Consider the following 20,967-nt stretch of genomic DNA (forward strand, 5'->3'; position numbering starts at 1 on the left):
AGTTACAAAATATTCCAATAACATATAACAATAAATATTGATGGGAAAAGGTACAAAAGGGAGACAGAAATACTGAATAGTCCAAACAAAAAAGCATACTGATATAACTCAAGGAATGTGTTAAGATCATGTCTGGTAAACAAGAGAAGTGTGGGACTTGAAATCAATTAACCAAAATTGGCATGTTTGGAAATTAAACCTATTGGGGGCCAAAATAATGAAGGAATGGATTATTCCACTCATCACTTGTTTTGGGGTTCTTAAAAAGAAAATGCTTTTGGGGGGAAAGTAGCAGAAGAAGCTGTCCACCAAAAATCGCAGCAGTATGCTTTAGCATCAAGACTGCCAGCCACACAGTCTTCTAGGACTCTGGGATCTACCATAACACCATTAGGCCTTCATCATTGATCATGCTACTCTGACCAGACCAAGGGACCCAGATGCCACCTTCATCTGTGCTGACTAAATCCCAACTACCTCTTGGGATGTGAGACTTTCTTTCTCATACACGCACCGCTTGTGTGTCCTTTTTCTTCCCCACCTTATTTTTTGTCTTTCCTATCTCTCTTCTTTTTCCTCCTTCTGTCTAATAAGAGTCTATCTTAACCAGCCAAGACTGTATATTTTGCAACACTGTTGTACGCCAGTGACTAGACAGGCAGCTAAAAGCAATGCCCTTAACAGCCTGACACAGGTACAACTTTGCCTGGTCTCAGAGTAGCTGATTAGAGCAGAGGTTCTCAAACTGTGGTCCGCTGACCACCAGTGGTCCGCGAGCTCCATTCAGGTGGTCCTCTAAGGTGCATGCCAGGACAGTTCCCTCTAAGGTGCATGCCAGGTGGCCACACACAAGAGAATGAAGGGCCATCCACCTAATTAGTGGAGCCGCGTAGGCGGGGCTCCTCTAATTGGGGTGCCTGGACCCTGGAGAAGATGCACATGTAAGGTGAGGTGCTGACCTTGAGGAGAATAGGGGGTAGGTGGGAGGGGGTAGTGGGGTGAGAAGAGGGGGTGGGGGGAATTTGGGATGTGCAGAGCTGTGGTGGCTAGAGAAAGAGGCAACTTTCCCCAGTTCCAGGGCTGTGGCTGCTGGGGAGAGATGGCCCTCGTCCCAGCCTCAGCTCTGTGGCTGCTGCAGTTGGGGAAGAGAGAAAGAGACCCTTCTCCTTCCCAGCCCCAGCTCAGGGGCTGCCGTGGTGGGGGAGAGAGGGCACATCCATCGCATTAGAAAGGTAAGACTACTGATATTAAATATGAGCTGTGTGCCTTTATTTGTAGAACCCCAAAACTTTAATTATTATTATTAAGGTTGTTTTTTTTAATATAGTGCTTTTATCCAAAGCGATTTACAATAGTTAGCTAACTGAACAAACAACATTTGGAAAGATCATTAAGTGGTTCGCCGAGACCCTCAGCAATTTTCAAGTGGTCCGTGAAAAAAAAAAAAAGTTTGAGAACCACTGGATTAGAGCATAAACTGTGCCTGTGTTTCTCCAGCAGTTAAATTGCAAATGAGAGTTCAACACCAGACACAGAAGCTGCATAAGCTAACTCTGCTGTTCATTTCTCTCTTAGTTTGTCTTTTAGGAAAGACAACAACAACAACAACAACAACAAGAGCTCCAGTCCACATCAAATAACTTGTTCTCTTTCCCCCCAAAAGACAGTTATTAATTACCATCTAAAACTCTTTCAGATGGGGGAAGAGGGAGTGTCTTCTAAAATCTCTCTCCAGGTAAAGGGAAAGAGAATAAGGTATACTGTTAAAATGAAAGCCTTATTTAAATAATTAACATTTCAAATGCTTTAACTGTTCCCTTCTTTTTGTATCTTTAATAAAAGGTCAAACATTGTAATGATGTGTTTGCCATGGTCCTAAGCAGGCTGAGGTCTCTGTATACCGAACCTTGTTTAAAATTGGAGAGTGACAGGGTCATGTTAACACCTTTCCGTCTAAATTAGTATAACAGTTATTGTTCATTACTGTCACATGGGTCAGTATTGGTAGCAAAAACCTTGTATCAAGACAGACAGCCTTGCAGCTGAGGTGTATAGCCATCCCAGAGCAATTAGAAGACATTTAGATAAATCAGTGATGTGCCTGCCTCCCCGCTTCCAGAATAGTAAAGAGAGTTGTCAGAAAGGGTCCCTTTGCTAGGAACCAAGGATGGGAGCAGGAGGCAGAATCAGCAAAAGAGCTGCCACTCCAGCTCAGAATCCCAAGAGCCAGAGGATAACTCTGAGAAAGGGCTCAACTGTGATGCTTGTGGTTGATCCCATCATCATCAGCCTCCCAAGATCTCCTGACTGGTCCTTGCCAAGATGCATCACAACACAGTGGAACAAAATGCTCCGTCACCTTCTGCCTAGAAGATGTAGGAAGTGGAGAATGTGAACAGAGTGTGCCCAGCCTGCTCTCTTCAACAAAATGGGAGCAATGGTGTTCAATCCTGTATTAACATCCTATCACAGTAGGGCAAGTAAAGATCCCAGGAAAGGGACTGATGAAACTTTCAAAGGATACCAAGCTTTTGGACACTAGTAGCCTAGAGCCAGTGAAGGTGTGGATAATGAGCCGTGCTAGTAGGTCAGGATGACTTTGCTGATAATGTTAATGGTGCAAGAGTTGCAGGAAATAGACAGAGCTGAAGACAGATCAGACCTATAACTGCTGGCCAGTAAAGAGGTGGGACCACAAGCAAAAAGGCTGTTGGTTGGGAATTTGTCTTAGGGAAATTGGCAAATACACCTTCTATTGTGCAGTTGTACTTGGAAAAGTCACTATGAAAAATGGCACTTTCTTATCTGATCTTGTTCCTCAGAATAATTTCTGCATGCACAATAGACTAAAATAAATCTTGTCTCCTTTTTACTCCTGTTAGCCCTGCAGAAATAGCTGGTTTCCCCAGTCAGACTCACGCAGCAACTGGTTTTCACTAAGCTCCCAGTGCATTATCTTTCACTGCTGCTGCGGCACCACCCATGGAGAACCCAGCAGCATGACTTTCAGATCCCAAACTGAGTTGGCAGGGGCCGGCAGGTAAAGAAAAAGCATCGTTTTACATATAAGCTGAGCGAACGGGAAGAGGCATGAGTGAAAAGCAACAGCCCAGGAACTTCAAGCTGCTCCTTTCACAAATTGTGTGTGTGTGTGTAAGAGCGTACTAGCGCCTGCTTCCTTAGGAACCAGAGCAAGTCGGGGGCTGATGTCCCTCCAGTTACTCAGGCCCGGAGGAGCCAGGACGGAGCCCTTTCCATCCAGGCAGAGGGGCTGGCAGCGGCAGGGCAGCGTCCCCCACCCCCTGCCGAGCACGGTCCTTTGCCCGGCACCGAGCAGGCTCCCAGCCCGCAGGGGGCTCCCCTCGCTCAGCCGGCCGGGGGAGGGGGCGTGCGCGGCGCGGCGCGATCTCCGGGCCGCCGCTCCCCACCGCGGCGGCTGGGCGGGAGGCGGCGGCGTTACATAATAAATTAGCCGGTGGAGGGGTGGGGGCAGGCGCCCGCGACAGGGGGAGGAAGCGAGCGAGGCAGGCAGCGAGCGAGCGAGCGCCACACCCCCCCCGGGCCGGAGCCTGCCGGGAAGGAGGCGCGGGCAGGCGGCATGGAGTAGGGGCCGGCGAGCGGAGCGGGCGGCATGGAGCCGGGGCCGAGCCCGGGGCCCTGCGCCGAGATGCTGCAGGTGGCCGAGGAGGCCTTTCGCGGCGGCAACTTCGAGCTGGCGGCCGAGATCTACGGCTCGCAGCTGGCCGAGCTGCCGCAGCCCGAGCGGGGCCTCTGCCTGCGCCGGGGGGACGCGCTGGCCCGCGCCGGCCGCATGGCCGAGGCCCTGGAGGCCTACAGCGCCGCCGCCCGGCTGGGCCGCCTGCGGCCCGAGGAGCTGCCGGAGCTGGCGGAGAGCCTGGCCCTCAGCCTCCGCGAGAAGGCGCTGCGCCTGCCGCCCTGGCCCGGCGGCGGCGGCGGCCCCGAGGGGGCGGGCGAGCCGCTGGGCGACCCCGCCTGCTGCCGCCCGCCCGAGCTGCTCGGCTGCCCCCGGTGCCGGCGGCTGCTCTGCGAGCCGGTGACCCTGCACTGCGGCCACACCCGCTGCCGGCGCTGCGCCGAGCCCGGCGACTGCTGCCACCGGCCCCGCCGCGCCGCCGCCGGCCCCGCCAGCGCCCGGGTCAACGTGGTGCTGGGCAACCTGCTGGAGAAGTGGCTGGAGGGGGAGAGCCGGGCGCGGCGGCTCCGCGCCGAGGGGGACGAGCTGCGGGACAGGCAGGAGCTGCCGGCCGCGCTGGAGAAATACAACCAGGCCCTGGAGACCGGTGAGTGTCCGCCCGGCCCCGGGCTCCCTGCGCCGGGCCCTCCGGCCGAGCCCTGCCCTCGGCCGGGCTGCAGCCGCCGCCGCCGCCGCCGCCGCCGTTCCCCCCGCCCCGCCCCAGCGCCCTTTGTCTCTGGGCGCTGCCTCCCGGGGCCGGCCGCGCTGCTCTGGGCTCAGTCCACGTGGGTCCGTGTGTTCAAGCGCCGCGTGCTGCTGACCGCTTCTAAGTTTAGCCTCTAGTTCGTGCCACCGCTGTCCTAAGCCACTTCCCTTGCAGTGCCCTCTGGCTCCCTTCCCGCAGGCCGGGCACAAAGCGGTGGATTCTGGGAGATCAGTGAAGCCCACCCGTGTACGCCGAGGAGAGGCTTTGGCTGGGCTAGGTGCACCCTGTCAATAAAAGGGGTTGCAATGACTCCTGGGAGACCCGCATGCACGGAAACCTGTTGCAACAGGTCCTTGATGCGGACACAAGGTGTCCGGGTTAAGGGGCTAGAATGGGTCTTTGGCTGTGTTAAATTATTTCGCACCCTTGTAGCACCACATGCTGCTGTTGTCACAGTTTATTTTGGGGGGGGGGGGGGTACCTGGGCAGCAGCCAAAGAAGGGGGTGGGTGCTTTCTGCTTTGCCAAATTCTGCCACACTGTAGACATATAGAGGAAACCAATCTGAAATCCTAGTCCTAGTAAATGAGTTGCACAATTTTTGATGAAAGAAAAGGAGTACCCGTGGCACCTTAGAGACTAACAAATTTATTAGAGCATAAGCTTTCGTGAGCTACAGCTCACTTCATCGGATGCCAATTTTTGATGCTACATCTGGCCTTGAGTTGTCCTGCCAGTTTCTATGGCTTTACCATCACATTTTCCTTTTAAAAATAAAACCACAACGAAACCTTTCTCCTGTTGGTGTGTAAAAGATCCATGCAAACGGTATATATGCAGAAACTCAAGGTGCTTTCAAATGAAGTGTAATAAGAGACTAACTTCTTTTTAGTTAGTCTAGATACAGTCTAGTCTATTTTAATACCGTAATTATTCACCTCTTAAAATTGACTGACTGTGTTCCTTAATAGTGTGTGTGGAGGGAGGGGATTCTCACCCCTTTGTAGTAACTAATAGTGAAAGTGAAGCAATATAATTCATTTGATATTTGTACTATTTGTTACTTTTTTTTTTTTTTTTTAACGTGGGACAGAGTAGTCAGTTTTGCAATTTGTGTCCAGTTAACTCTGGTTCTCATTGCTTACTCAACACTGCAGTTGATGGACTTGTAAACATAGATGGGGACTGTTTGTTCTTTGGGGTAAATAGTGGAATAGCAAAACAGAGATGGAAATATATCCAGTTCTGTGCTGTTGTTGAAATGTAGTAGTCATGGAATATTTCTGCTGGTCTTGACCTGTGAAAACTTTATTTTGAAAAGCTGTGTTGAAAAATGCCCTATTTTATATAGCTTAAGTAGTTTAACTTGCATAAGCAAAATTGAAACCGGGCACTCTTGAATCAAAATAAGTGTCCACACACAAATTATTTCACACTGAAATATCAAAAAGTGTGAATTACCAGTTTAATTATTTTGGCACAAGTTTGTGTAGACAAGCCCCTAGAGTATTTCTTCATTCTCTCTCTGAAATGGTTTTCTGAAACTTTATGCCTCAAAAGCTATAGTAAAACATATCCAATAAAGGTTTTTTTGGTCAAAAAAGGGGCTGGTATTTGGAATTTGCAGAGATATAAACACAAACCTGGCACTATATTTGGAAATGCACTGCCAAGTAACACTGTCACTAGTATGACAAATTTCAAATGAAGGATTAATCTGGCCTTGTAAAATTGTGCAAATAGCTTACTTACTGTGGTCTGCAGACCACTCCTTGATGATTTGTGGAGAGTTGGCAGGTCACAGTGTCCTAAGAGCAATTTTTTTTTTTTTTTATAAATCCATGTGCTTTTAAAAAACAAACCAAAAACTGCCTTTGAAAGAGCCAGTGTTTCGCAGGAACAGGAAAGGAAACGGGAGCCATCTTGATCTTTCTTGAGTGGTAACAGCTAATTTACACCCCATCATTTTATTTGTATAGTTGGAATTGTGCTTTCCAATGTGCATTACTTTGCATCTATCAACATTAAATTTCATCTGCCATTTTGTTGCCCAATCACCCAGTTTTGAGAGAGCTTTTTGTAGCTCTTTACAGTCTGCCTGGGTCTTAACTATCTTTAGTAATTTTGTAGTATCTGCAGATTTTGCCACCTCACTGTTTACTCCTATTTCCAAATCATTTATTTAGTATGTTGAATAAAACCGGTTCCAGAACAGACCCCTGGGGGACTCCACTATTTACCTCTCTCCGTTCTGAAAACTGACCATTTATACCTATCCTTTGTTTCCTATCTTTTAACCAGTTACCAATCCATGAGCGCACCTCCCCTCTTATCCCGTGGCAGCTTACTTTGCGTAAGAGCCTTTGGTGAGGGAGCTTGTCAAAGGCTTTCTGAAAATCTAAGCACACTATATCCACTGGATCCCCTTGGTCCACATGCTTATTGACCCCCCTCAAAGAATTCTAGTAGATTGGTGAGGCATGATTTCCCTTTACTAAAACCATGTTGACTCTTCCTCAACAAATTATGTTCATCTATATGCCTGACAATATTGTTCTTTACTATAGTTTCAATCAGTTTGCCCAGTACTGAAGTCGGGCTAATAGGCCTGTAATTGCTGGGATCATCTCTGGAGCCCTTTTTAAAAATTGGCATCACGTTAGCTATCCTCTAGTCATCTGGTACAAAAGCTGATTTAAATGATAGGTTACAGACTACAGTTAGTAGTTCTGCAGTTTCATATTTGAGTTTCTTCAGAACTCTTGGGTGAATACCATCTGGTCCTGGTGATATATTGCTGTTTAACTTATCAATTTGTTCCAAAACCTCCTCTAATGATACCTCAATTTGGGATAGTTCCTCAGATCTCTTTCCTAAAAAGAATGGTCCATCAATGGCTATTAACCAGGATGGGCAGGAATGGTGTCCCTAGCCTCTGTTTGCCAGAAGCTGGGAATGAGCCACCGGGGATGGATCACTTGATGATTAACTGTTCCGTTCATACCCTCTGGGGCACCTGGCACTGGCCACTGTGGGAAGACAGGGTACTGGGCTAGATGGATCCTTGGTCTGACCCAGTAGGGCCATTCTTAGGTTCTTATCTTCTGTGGCTGGAGCTGCCAGTGGTAGAGAAATGTCTAGGGGAGAAGGGAATCAATTGGTAGGGTAGCATGTAGAGGTAGGAGAAAAAGACCAGGGGAATGGAAGACCAAGCAATACAGTAGTAATGTGCAATGGAGAGAAGAGGAAAAATGAAAAACAAATTCCCCCCCCCCCCTTTTTTTAAAAAAAAAAGACAATACTGCTTCTTGTATCCTTGTCACAGACTAGGTGTTCTTCCAGAACTGTGCACAAGCGATGGCTGTTTCCATCACTACAGCGAGGTCCTCCTTTGTACAGGTCTCCCCAAGGAGTCTGCAAACGAGCAGATGATCCCTGGTCTGCACTTCACCATACTTGCATGTATTAGTGTTTAGAGTAGCCCTATTTGATCATGTTAGTTTTTTGATCTACCAGTTGGTGTACGTGGGTGGTTCAGACATCACCACATTAAACAGATTTTAACCCTTCCAGGAAGGTCCTCCTGGGGTTCCAAATCTATTTCAGTGCATCCGACTGCATGCAGTCTTTCATTCCATAACCTCAGTAGTACCTTGCCAGCTGTCGTATTCAAAGGCAAAACACTGGTCATAAAACTTTTGTGATTTAAGGCATTTGGTTAGTCCTGTGTGACCATATAATATATGCCATCTGCTGTGATCTTTCTCTTTGGCTTGCTACCTTCCTCTTGATATCACGTGGTGCAACGCCAGCCAGTAAGTACAGGCTATTCTTTGGTCTTGGCTTTAGACATCCTGTTTTTACATGACAGCTGTCATTTAGGACAGGATTTAGTTTTTTAGCGTGGATGGATTGTTCCCACACTGGACATACATACTCTGCTATGAAGTAGCACATAGCAACAGCAGTGGTTTGCAAAGTAGCTGGATTATCTCCCCGCTCTGAGGTGACCAACTTTCGAAGAATGTTGTTGCAGATGCTAACTTTCACCTTCTCTACATGTGCTTTGAAGGAAAGCATTTGGTCCAAGATCTTCCCCAGGTACACCGCGTTCAGGTGATTAGTCAGTGGTATTCCATTCTAGCTAGTGGTTAGTTTCCACTTTGATTCTCGATGGCATAAATGAAAAGCCATCACTTGTATCTTGGTTTGGGTTGGTGTGAAGCTGATTTTTGTTGTAGTAAATTGAGATGTTGCTCATAGTCTGTTCTAAACGGTTGCAAAGTTCTTCTCCTATGATGTGATGCGATGAATAGATCATCTACCTATTGGTACAGGAGTCTGGTAAAAGGCAGATATACTGGCCACTGGATGAACAGTTTTCTCTTCCCTGAGTGACCAGAGCAGGGGCTGCCCTAGAGCAATCAAGAACCTGCTAGAACCAATTAAGACAGGCAAGCTAAGACACCTGGAGCCAATTAAGAACATTCTAGAATCAATTATGGCAGGCGGACTAATCAGGACACCTGGTTTAAAAAGGACCTCCCATCAGTTAGGGGAGGGTGTGCAAGGAGCAGGGAGTGAGAGGATGTGCTCCTGGAGGACTTAGGAGTACAAGTGTGATCAGGCTTCAGGAGGAAGATCCTGTGGTGAGGGTAAAGAAGGTATTGGGAGGAGGCCCTGGGGAGGTAGCCTAGGGAGTTGTAACTGTCATGGAGCTGTTACAAGAGACACTGCAGACACAGGACCCTGGGCTGGAACGCAGAGTAGAGGGTGGGTCTGGGTTCCCCCCATATCCTTCAACTCCCTACTTGATATCGGAAGAGTTGACCTGGACTATGGGTTCCACCAGAGGGGAAGGTCCCTGGCCTATCTAGGTTGATCACCCACTAGGTTGGTCAGCAGAGACAGCGGGGATTGTTCTCCTCCCTTTCCCTATGCTGGCCAGTGATGATGATAGCTGAGTGAACGGCAGATTTGAGCCAGTAGCAAAAGTGGCCAAACTGAGGGCTGCCGTGAATCTGTGAGGCAAGCAAATCTGCCAATAAGCGCAGGACCCACCGAGGCAGAGGAAGAACTTTGTCACAAAATAGATAGAGATAAATAAAAATGTTGAAGGGGGTTGATGCTAGCACACTGTCCTGTGGGAGACAATTTTGTTGTCTCAAGCGGCTCCACTTCTTACAAAGTTCTCTGTAAAAATGTCTCTTCTCCAGAAGAGATCAGATGAGCTGAACTAGGTGGTGGTCGTGCATCATATCGTAGACTTTGGCAAGCAGGTTTTGTTGGCTGACTGTATCGTATGCAACTGAAAGGTCTACGAACACACCGCCTGTTGTCATTCCTCTCTTGATTCCCTCTTCTACATGCTGGGGGATGTTTAGTATTTGGCCAGTGCAGGACTTACCTAAATTTGGCAGTATTAGATCCTGTTAGATATGAAGTGAGAGGCAATTATAAAGGTGGTATAGAAGTGGTACTGGCCTGAAATTCTTTGGGTCAGAGGCATTCTTTCCTGGCTTCAGTAGAGCTATTACACAGGCTTGTTGCCATAATTTAGGTAATCTAAAGGTTGATGAACAGTTGTTAAAAAGGCATAATACCCATAACATGGTTGCAGGGCTAAAGTGCTTAATTTGCTCCATGGATATGTCGTCGAGTCCAGCTGCTTTTCAATTCTTCAAGTGACTTGTTCTGGCACTGAGTTAACTTATTGTGTACAGCAGGCTGAAATGATTTTCTTCCAGATCAGTTTACAATTAGTACAGATACTACAATTAGTGCTGTAAGCTGCTTGTTCAGAGCTTTCTGGTTGAGCAGAAGCCGGTGTGCCACCTGATTGACTGTGATTTTTGTGGTGGGTGCTCTACTTTCTTCGGGTTGTTATTCAGTTTGTGAAAGGTCAATGATGCTTTCCTATTACTGTGGGTCATGTCTATTCCTTCAGTCAATTCTTTCCATTTCTCTTGCCTTTCTTCTTGAAGCTTGTTAGTCAGGGCTGTCCCTGCCGTGATATCTTCTGAGGGAGGATCTCTTTGGAACACTTGTGGGTATTTTTTGTGTTTGGCTGCTAGTGTGGGAGTAAATCCTGGTATGTGCTCAGTTCTGCATCTGTGACTTATTGCACTGAAGACCATTACAATTGCTGTAGTTACTATAGAGGGCTCATGCAAATGGAAGAGGCAGTCTTTGATTCCTAGTGGTATGAAAAGTGTTTTGAGAGAGTCTGTTATGATTCACAGTGTGAAAGCTTGAGAATGAATACTGGTAAATGCAATAAAAATTGGTAGTTCTTATTTTTAGTCCCACTATTGATTTTGTACCTCGTGCATCAGACTTCAAAATGAAACGCTTATCTGCCTGTGGTTGATGACTCATTATGCAGCATTTCTAGAAAATCCTTTCAGACTGGTGGTGAAAAGGTCCCTCATGTAAAGTGTATACTGGAACTCCTGCTTCACTCTGTCATAGTTGCATGGGAGAAATTTGTTTGTGGTCAGATCTGTGAGCCTTTGGCCATGCACAGTTACACTTTTTCAACAAGAATTAATTGCTAGAAATAACTTAAAGTTTACATTTATTGTCTTAGGAAAAGTTGACATGGCTGTAAATAAAGCAAAGGGCTCCATGTCTTGCACTGTTAAATATGAAACCAGGTTTTGACCCACAAAGAGGAGCTACATATCTATTGTTTGATTATCTGAGTCTGCATACCATTCCATCCAAACAGGCGCATAATTTTATTTAGGCGAAAAATATACATGCAAGGCATTCTCTGTGGAACATCTTCCACAGGGAAATTAAACAAATTGTGGGTATCCTGCTTTTTCTTTCTGCTCCACCTTTACAATCACTTTGTAGGACAATCTTGAATAGTCTCAGAACAAAATAATTGATTTCAGTCTCTCTGCTGGGCAGTATGTGGACTCTGCTCACTTTGTTGTGGCAGCATAGTATAACTTCTTTTAAAATGAGTTAGTGAAATGAGGATCAAAAACTCAAAGGGAGTGGAGCTGGAGATGCAAAAATGAAATGTTTAGATGAGGTATAAGGGGGGGGAGGAGAAGGGATGGTACCAAACACAATCTCGATTAACGGGCAAAAGGAAGGTAAATTAAACCTGTTGCACCACACATTCACTGGCATACTGTCAGTTGGTATCTCCTACTGTACAAAAAAAAATAAACTAAAACAGTGATTCTCCATTGATGATGAAATATCTGATCTATCTTGAGTAAGATTGCTTCCCCCTCCACTGTGTCTTTGATCTAGGGAGGACACTTGTCTATGGAAAACATGTTCCCTTTCTTCTCCTGTTTTCAAAGTGGTGGACAAAGTATTAAGACGGGGAGGTCACTATTTGTACTTCTTCCAGGTGATACTGTTAGCGGCCAATATGGATTGGGCAGGAGAAGCTGGCTGTTAGTCTCCTTCTCCCTCTTAACTGTGGAGAAGTGACAGGCCGTTCTTCCCGCTTTAAAGTCTCATCCTAAAACAACATACAGCTCACCAAAATAATCTATGCTAAGGTAGAGGAGGGCAGAACAGACTGCTGGAGTGGAGCAGGACAAATAACAAACTTGATGTAGGATAGTATCAGAAGTGGATTTTTATGTGTAGAAATACTTTTGTGAAGTCTTGCTTTGATCCACTAGTTCCATCATTAATAAACTATTTAGTCCACTCTTGGGACCGATTACCTATCAAAGTTAATCAGGTGGTGTGTATATATGTTGGGACTTAAATAAGGTTGCTATCCGAGTTAAAGCAATCAGTATTGTATCTGATGTGATCTGATTTGGAGGCAGTTGCCTCACTGCAAAAGTGTAGCTGGATTTACTTAATAGTTATTTTGGACTTTCCTAACCCTTTTTTAAAAAGGGATGTATACCTAAACTGTTATAAGAAAGTTTTTAGTTGCATGTATTCTACTAGTTGAACTATAGAACCATAGGCTGGAATGTTGTGAATCTTCAGTGAGTTTCACAGCAGCAGATCTAAACTCCTGTAACTGAAGTGGCAAATAACCCTATTGATGTTTGTCTGACTTGCGTTTCTCAGAATTCAAGCTGATTTGAAGAGCCAATGTTCAATTTAGCTTTGCCTCATACTGATCTGCTACTTCATTCTGACTTGTTTCATTTGAAGCAATAGTGAGACTATCGCATAAACAAAGAATAGAGGAATGGAATGGCAGATGTATTGAGTAACATGACCAGAAAACTGTCAAATGTTAGCATGGACTACTAAAAGATAAGAAGAAAAAATGTGATCTGGGATATCAGCTTTTCCACTAGCTCCACTATTATGTGTCTCTCAGATGGAGAGTGAGAGACCAAGGTGCAGCAATGCCCAAGGCCCCTGCCATGGCATCCACACAAATCCATCCTCCTCTTACCCAGAGTCTGAGGTGAAAGTGCTCTGTTGATAGACTAGATTTAGGAATAATGCAGTATTTCTGTACATCTTCCAGAGACTTGGAAGTGTCTTTTGAACACAGGAAACTCTTCTCCTGTAATGAAATAATTTTATTTTGAAGCTGGGCTATTGTGTGTTTAAGGAACTGTGCAATTACTGGATGAAGTAGGTGGCAGTTACTCAGCAAGGAAGTTGACTGAATAGGGGTGTGCAATTGAAAGGTCCAAAACCCAGTTGTGATCTTAGACTGCATCCAACTTCCTTGCAGAGAATAAAAAGGAATTAAATATGGCATATAAGCTTTCTTTGTGTGCAGCTACTGGCAATATAGTCCAGCAGTTAAATATTTTGCTTGTCTTCCAGGTATATGTGTAGCCATCATATATAAATTTAAGGCAGCTAACAAACTAGAAATGTTTGAGTTGCACGTATGTATCTGGAATATGCTCTGTTCTAGAGATTATAACCTTGTCTTGATTATGTCTTGTTTCATATTGTCATTGTTCTTGTGGGGGCTGAGAGGGAATGTACTGTATGTTCCACATCACTGGCTGCTGGCTTTAAGTTTAGTTTTGTAGCTAATGGAATCCCGGGGCTGTGATCAACTCTAGGGTGAAAGCAGACTAATCACTGGCTGGGGAGAGGGGCAGGGGAGGGAAACTGTAAAGGGAATTGGTGTCTTCATCTGCCAGAAGTTCCTCTGAATCTCTTTTGATAGCAAACATTGAGCTATCAAGCCAAAAGAACAAATTATCATGCCTCTGAGCACCTCCTAAGTAACGCTAATAGACCCTTCTCAAGGTAACAAGACAGCAGTAGTTTGTGTCAGTAGTCCCACGATCTCCTTCTCCATGCTCAACTGGGCAACTGCAGTTTTTTAATGGTCTCCCAGGATGGAGCTTGTGTAAAATACTGCTGTTCAGACCTCCTCTCGCTAGGATTGTCAGCATATTCATCCTGTTGCACATACAACTCCTGAATAGATTGCACGTCTTGTAAAATAACACTGCAAAATTCTGCTCACAGGTAAGTGTGGCAAAGCTCCTGTTGAAGTTAGAGACCTTTTTGTTTACTTGGCGACAGCATATGGCCCTTAGACTTTGTACAATAATTGACGTTCTGGAACCCAGACTGTACATTTGCTTAATATCTGAACATGAGCAAGAACCTTGCCTAACATGAGGCCAACAGAGCTAGATGCTATCTGCATCTAAAGTGCACTGACTTGAGGATGTAATAGCAACCATTTCTAGTAAGGGCTTTAATTAAGTTAAGTGTCCTTTATTGTTAAGCAGCATTTTTCTCTCAAAAGGAAAACAATTTTAAAATCCTGTTTGTGTACCCTGTTAAACGCTGTCGGGTAGTGTACACAACACTTCTCTCACTTCCACACTTGCAGGTGACAAAGCTGGCCAAAAGCGATTCTTTAGATTGTCTGGTGCTTTCCAACCTGCTAGCCCTTAATGCCACAAATTGTCTGTAATAGATGTTGTAGCTTATGAATTGTCATGTTATCTCAGATGTGGCTGCATACTGCTAATGTTTTTCTTATTTCTTTCATCCTGTTTTCCCCAGCCTTCTGATTCTTCATTGTGCAGCGCCATGTGGAAGCAGAAAACAATAATAAAAAAAAAAAAAAAAAATTGTATTGAATGGTCCCTAATTTTAAAAGGAGACTTGCCAAAGAAATGTAGTCCCTCTTCACACTTTCAATACCAGGGCAGATAAACAATTATTTAAAAAAAAAAAATTAAATAAAACCTATCTGAAGGTTAGTTTTAATTAAGATACATTATAGCTCAAAGCTATCTGATCATGGAATAGGGATTATAAATTATAATTCTGTAGTACGAGACAATATTTTCATGTAATGTTTAAGAAAAGTTTTGTAAATGAGTTCCAATAACTCATGGATTACGGGCCCAGTCTTATGGAGTTCTCGGGGCTTCTGTATAGATTATTTAGGTTAATCTTTCTATCTACCCAATGGGACTCAGTGCTCAGTGTAGAAGATGCCATCAGAGATGCTTAGTTTTGCAGTTCTCAAACTGTGGATATGTGTCTCCAGAGATAGCATGCTTGTTAAAAAGAAAAATGTTTTTAAATAAATCTATAGAGGTGAGAAATAATGGACCTCAGCTCTATTGACTCTGTGTACACAAAGTTGCAGAGGGACAATCCCTTACCTCTCTCTAAAAGTGCAAAGTTTCAAAAAGTTCAATGAATAGAAGATTTGTTGGGGCAGAATAGAACTGTACAAGGAGAAGAAGTCTGGAGATAAATGGGAAAAGCGAGGGACATTTGCTTGTTTTGTTAAAATATTATGTTTGCTACAGAAGAAAAAATCCAGAATACTAGTTGTTGTTTTAGTTCAATAAAACAATTTAAGTGTCTGTCTGGTGGTGTTCTCCTAATACAGCATGGCAAGAAAATCCTCCAAATATTAATGATAGTTCACCTCCCAATGACTTTGTAAATATCTGCTTCAATTATCTTTGGTAAATGAAATAACCAAGCAATCATTCATTTTCTGATATAGCTGTAAAACTAATCTGAAAAGTTTTCAAAATCACTGGTTAAAAATGTATAGTGTGTACCTTCTAAAAATGAATCCTACATCTAACTCTGAATTTTGGAGAATATGTATTTTATGTAGAAATCCGTGATTAAATTGAGTTGTCTTGACTAGTGATTTTAAATCAAATCCACCCTGTTTAATACACTTGACCAGCTGACCCTTTAAATAAAAGGTGTTTGTAAAAGATGCAGTGCACCTGCCCTTTCAGTGAGGTGAGCATTCACAAGAACAATTCCTGTTATCCCAAATTGAATACTTCTTCTAGGAGGTTGAACACACTGTAGCTTGTGTAGACCGAGCTCCCTGCACACACCTGGAGCTCTTTGCATCCCTCCATTACCCCCACAAGCTCGCTGTGTGCCACATTCCCATCCCTCTCTATTGCAGGTGCTCCCTGCAAATCGCATACCTCTCCCTCAAGTCAGGTTCTCTGTTCCTCTCCATTATACCCTTGGTCTCTTATGCCAGGGTCTCTGCCCTCATTTTCCCTTCTTCCCTCACAGCAGGGCCTCTGCTTTCTCCTCTCCCCACCCAGGTCCTTTCTTTCCCCTCACCATCTCTTCTTCCCACCCCCAGCTATTGTTTTCCTCATCTCTACCATGTTGTCCCTTCATTCCCTCATGACTTCCTGCTCCACCCTTCCACTGCCATCTGGGTTCCCTCTTCTCCCCGATAAAAACCCTCCTGGAGGGCTCCCATTTCTGTAAGAGTCCAGACTACCGACAGTTACCCCATGCAGCAACTTAAACTGCTGTTTCTGATGTGATTAGGTAGCAGCAGTGGGCCCCCAGAGAGATAACTGGGCATGCAGCACTAGGAAGTCTAGACCCATCTGCCCCAATTTTTCCACTAACTCAAGCTTTTCTAGTATTCCAATCTGCATCAAATTCACTAGGCTTGGGCCCGTTGATGCTGGCAACATTCCCTAAAATTTTTGAATTGATGAGAGTGTGTTCACAAAGCTTGGGGGCAGGAGGCATTAGGGGAAAGTCTGCTCAGACCCCTCCAAGGATGGTGGAAGTGATGATGCTCTGCTCTGACTCCAGGTGTGGAATTTGCAGGAGGCTGATGCGGTGCCCCCAGTTGTCTGTGGGAGTAGCAGGAGGGGTGGTCACTCTCAAGAGCCATCTGTTTGGTGGAATAGTATTGGTGGGAGCCCTGCATAAGAATTTTCTCAACTAAAGTAAGTTAGAGACTAACAAATTTATTAGAGCATAAGCTTTCGTGAGCTAAGGCTCACTTCATTGGATGCATTCAACTAAAGTGTGAAGCAGGGAACCTGCAACTTACAATCTACTTGAGGTCTTTGGGGTGGGCATGTTTCTTTATTCTATGTTTGTACCTTGCCTACCATGATGGGGTCCTGGCCTATGATGAGGGCTCATATGTGCTATGGCAGTGGTTTTCAACCTATTTATCATTTTGGGCCACAGGTTAAGAACCCTCCACAGAGTAGAGTCAGGAGTGGAGCACTTGAGAGTTCCCATTAACTTCAAAGTAAACTTTTACAGTGGAGTTCAGTTATTGGAGCTGGTCTGGACTCAACCAGGTTTTATAGCTCACTGTCAAAACGTGAACTAGAACAGAATCAGTAAGTTTCATATCAGAAACAATTAACTTGAAAGGCTGAGACTTGGTCATAAAAGTTGCAGGGTTTTTTACAAACGAGAAATTATGGTTCTATTTGAAATATTTAGGTGCTTTTTCTTTGAGTTCACATATTTCTCCTCAAATTTGAAGCCACTTTTATAGAGATGGAGTATGAACAGGGGAACGCATTCATAGCTAATGTAGTCCTGGATTTTACCATGAGTCCCAAATTGGGAAACTGACTCTAGATGAGTATGACAAAGGTAAATTTGTTCAGCAGAGTAGTCCTAGAATTGAGCAATCCTACGTCCACTGACACTTATGTTAGCTGTATTGTATGCCATGTCCCAAGTTTCACATAATTGCACTCTCATCTATCTTCCTCGGAGTCTGCTCCCCTCCCTGCTTCAGAAAAAATATATGTAAACTCTGAGTAAGAGGCACTACAGTTACCTGTTTTGAAGCTGTCCACATCCCACCCTGCAGTAGAGGGCTGCAGGGGGGTTAGAGAAAGGATTCATGTTTGCTAAAGCTGGTTCTAAAAAGTGAAGAAACAACTGAATTCCTGTTCAGAAGTGGGGGCTTCTACATAATTTACCAGAACTCATTACTAGTTAAGGGAAGACCATGACATAAGTGTTTTATAGCATCACACACAGATCAGGACCCCCTTGAGCTAGGGGCTGTACAAAGGCAGAAAAGATTATTCCTGTCATGAAGAGCTTCCAGTCTAAGTACTGACTTACATAATAGCAAATAATAATGGCTGTCCCTTCTGCCCACCTTTCTGAAAGACCATGCATTTCAACAACCTTCTCTAGCCCAGAAGAACGAGGAGGGACTCTAGTAAGTTGGACTTCTTGAGCTGTTCACAAGGGTTATGGTAGTCTTCTCCCTTTTGGAGGTAATAGGGGAAGGAGGGTCAGGTTGCCCTAGTTTCCCTATGTGATCGAGAAGAGGACATGCCTATTACTTATTTGAATAGCTCTGAAGCACTTCCTGGTTTCTGTGCAGGAAGTGTCTGATTTGGCTTTGATCCAGTTGGAAAATATTTCTGAAAATGGAATGGTCATTAGCAAAAAATAAAACTAACTTGATTGTTGGGATAGAGGGTGTTTTATAGCCATTTAAAGAATTAATCATTGTAATGTTTAATTTGCAGAACACAATATAACCTTTGTCAGATTACACATTTTTAGACCTTCTGTGAGATTTCTCACAGAACAAAACACTCTTTTATGACTGTAAATGATGTGGGATTTTTTATCTATTTATTTATTTATTTATTTTAAACCAAATGAAGTGCGTGTCTCTCTAGCACATGTTTTAAATGAATAATACCCTTTCTGGAAAGGGTTTGAGCTAAAAAGAAAATCTCATGTCCCTCCTTAAGTGCCCTATATATCAAATTTGCTTAAAACATGACTCAGAAACCTGGTCCTTTTTAGCTGTTGCACTGCACAGAAAAAAGAAATGAAAGTGGGAGTTATGGTTACCTAGAGACTATCTCATTCTTATGAGGCAGGGATTCTTTACAGATGAATTCTAATTATAAAAATGAAAATTAATAGCATATTTCACCATTATCTGTGTGCATTACTTAGTATTTTATTGGTATAGCTTTTTACAGATGCATAAAGTACTCTTAATACAAAAGAGAATAAAGCAGTAATGCATTATTACTGAAGAACATGTTCAGTCAGCTGCAGAAAAAGGGAGAGGTTTTTAAAAGTATCTTTCCCCCCTACCCCCTGGGAGGAAAGAGGGAATAATCTTAGAACAAAGAAAGCAAGGCTTTGAAACGATAGGCTAAAGATACGTGTAATGATAACATTTTGATTTTTAAAGATTTGTATTGGACTAATCAAGTTAAGTGCTAGCTAGCTAATATAATTTTGACTTTACTGCTATTACCTTTGTGGGCACCCCTCTCCTCCTCCTCCTCCCCCCCCCCCCACACATACTTTTCCTGCCTCTCTTTAATTGATTTTTTAAGTCACTTATGTCTAGTCTTGCAACTAGACTGAGAGCTCTTTTTGGGGCAGGGATAGCTGCTATTTCTTTACAGTGCTCAGCATGATGAAGCCCCCAGTCCGGATTAAGGCCTCAGGATGTTAGAAATAAGGGATTCATTAGTAAACTTCAAATGGGGGAAGAGGTGGACAGAAATGGTATTAAAACATCCACTTCCTTCCGAGACATCACTGCTACCTTTCTCTGGGGAATGCAGCTCTACCACTGAAATTGCCTTGTCAACAACCACCTTCCTTAGGCAAGAGATTGCCAGATGTTCTGTCTGTGGAAGTCGATGAATAAGTAGCTTCCCTTGAAAGATACTGCCAAGCCTGCTTGTATTGTACTTTTTTGAGATAAAGTATGATCTTGGAAACTTCTCTACTCTTCAATCATGGCATGCTTTGTCCTTATTTTGTTTAGCAACATTAAAATTCCCTTGCCCTGTTTCATGAGAGCAAGAAAACATGGTGGTTCTTGTTTGCCCCATTTGCTTTCATAAGCATCCGTGATTGTCAACATTTACAAAACAGGGTTTGCTAACTTGCTCCCTCTATTGGCTACATAGCCAAAATAGAAAAGGAGTACTTGTGGCACCTTAGAGACTAACACATTTATTTGAGCATAAGCTTTCATGAGCTACAGCTCACTTCATCGGATGCATTCAGTTGAAACTGTCCACCTCTTCCCCCATTTGAAGTTTACTTTAATCCCTTATTTGTAACATCCTGAGGCCTTAATCCGGACTAGGGGCTTCATCATGCTGAGCACTGTAAAGAAATAGCAGCTATCCTGACCCTAAAGAGCTCTGTCTATTTTTAAGACTAGACGTAAGTGACTTTCCACTGAATGCATCCGATGAAGTGAGCTGTAGCTCACGAAAGCGTATGCTCAAATAAATTTGTTAGTCTCTAAGGTGCCACAAGTACTCCTCATTCTTTTTGCTGATACAGACTAACATGGCTGCTACTCTGAAACCTAGTAGTACCTAGAGGCCACAATGGGAATCAGGGTCCCATCATGGTAGGCACTGTACAAATGTACAAAGAAACCACCCTCCCTGCCCAGAAGTGTAAATTGAGAACTGAAAACATAGGGGGAAAGTGGGTTTCCACACAAACAGTTCCTAGAGTGAGCAATATACTTCCAACAAAAGTGCTGGGTGATTAGGAACTTGATAGGGGAGGGGCAAATCTAAGTCTGAACCAGAATGCTCTTGAATCGCTCTGATTCTGGCTTTCTTTTTATTTAAAGGGGGGGAAAAACACTGTTCAAAGTTCATTCTAAAATCTTTGAGGGTAAGACTGCAGACATATGTAAACTATGTAGCTGAGCTGATGCAGGACTACTTCCTTCCTCATTAGATTTATAGGTGTAACCTCAAGGTAAGGGGAGGAAACTAGTCAATACCTCTTGATAGGTCAGATTTTCTTCTGGGCAGAATTTAGAATCTCCCATACTGGTTCTTGGCTAATTATCTCAGTGATCAGCAAGATTTAATGGTGATGGCAGTGCAGTTTTTAAATATACATCATCTGCTACCTGGAAGACCTATTAATTGACGTAGAAAAAGCACGCTGAGTGTCCAAATTATATTGATTAGGAAGTATTTTTAACATAGGTTGTAAGTCTGAGTTGTATGGTTTTACTTACTTTCTGTGGAGTTCTAGTTGGAATTCTAAACTGTGACGAGAATGGTGATGCAACATGCATTTATCTTTTGGAGAGATTTTTAAAATAACCACTCCACTGGCTCATGGGTAAAATGTTTTGTATATTGTTGCCTTTTGCCAACCAACTGCTAAGTATGCTGAACCAGGTATGTGTAATTCTTCTTCGAGTGTGTGTCTGTGTTCTACTTTGTGTGTGTGTGTGTGTGTCCCCTTCCCATGCACTAGAGATCTCAATCTTTTGATCAGTAGTATTCTTTGGGCCAAATCTGTTCATTTGTGCCATCAAGCCTGCATGA

At 44.0% G+C, this 20,967-nt stretch overlaps 1 protein-coding gene across 2 annotated transcripts in view; it reads left to right on the forward strand.

Annotated features, from left to right (window-relative positions):
• The first annotated feature begins 3,495 nt into the window (after positions 1-3,495).
• The window catches only part of LONRF2 (LON peptidase N-terminal domain and ring finger 2), a 45,792-nt gene continuing 28,320 nt past the window's right edge, over positions 3,496-20,967 (forward strand). The window contains exon 1 of one of the 2 annotated variants that reach the window (XM_038378693.2): positions 3,496-4,301. In XM_038378693.2, coding sequence (XP_038234621.1) covers positions 3,632-4,301 — 670 coding nt within the window. In that variant the 5' untranslated portion in view covers positions 3,496-3,631. The remainder of the gene's footprint in view (positions 4,302-20,967) is intronic. The other variant, XM_038378712.2, reaches the window with a different exon arrangement.

Source organism: Dermochelys coriacea, chromosome 1, assembly GCF_009764565.3.
Source record: "Dermochelys coriacea isolate rDerCor1 chromosome 1, rDerCor1.pri.v4, whole genome shotgun sequence".
Classification (NCBI taxonomy): domain Eukaryota; kingdom Metazoa; phylum Chordata; order Testudines; family Dermochelyidae; genus Dermochelys; species Dermochelys coriacea.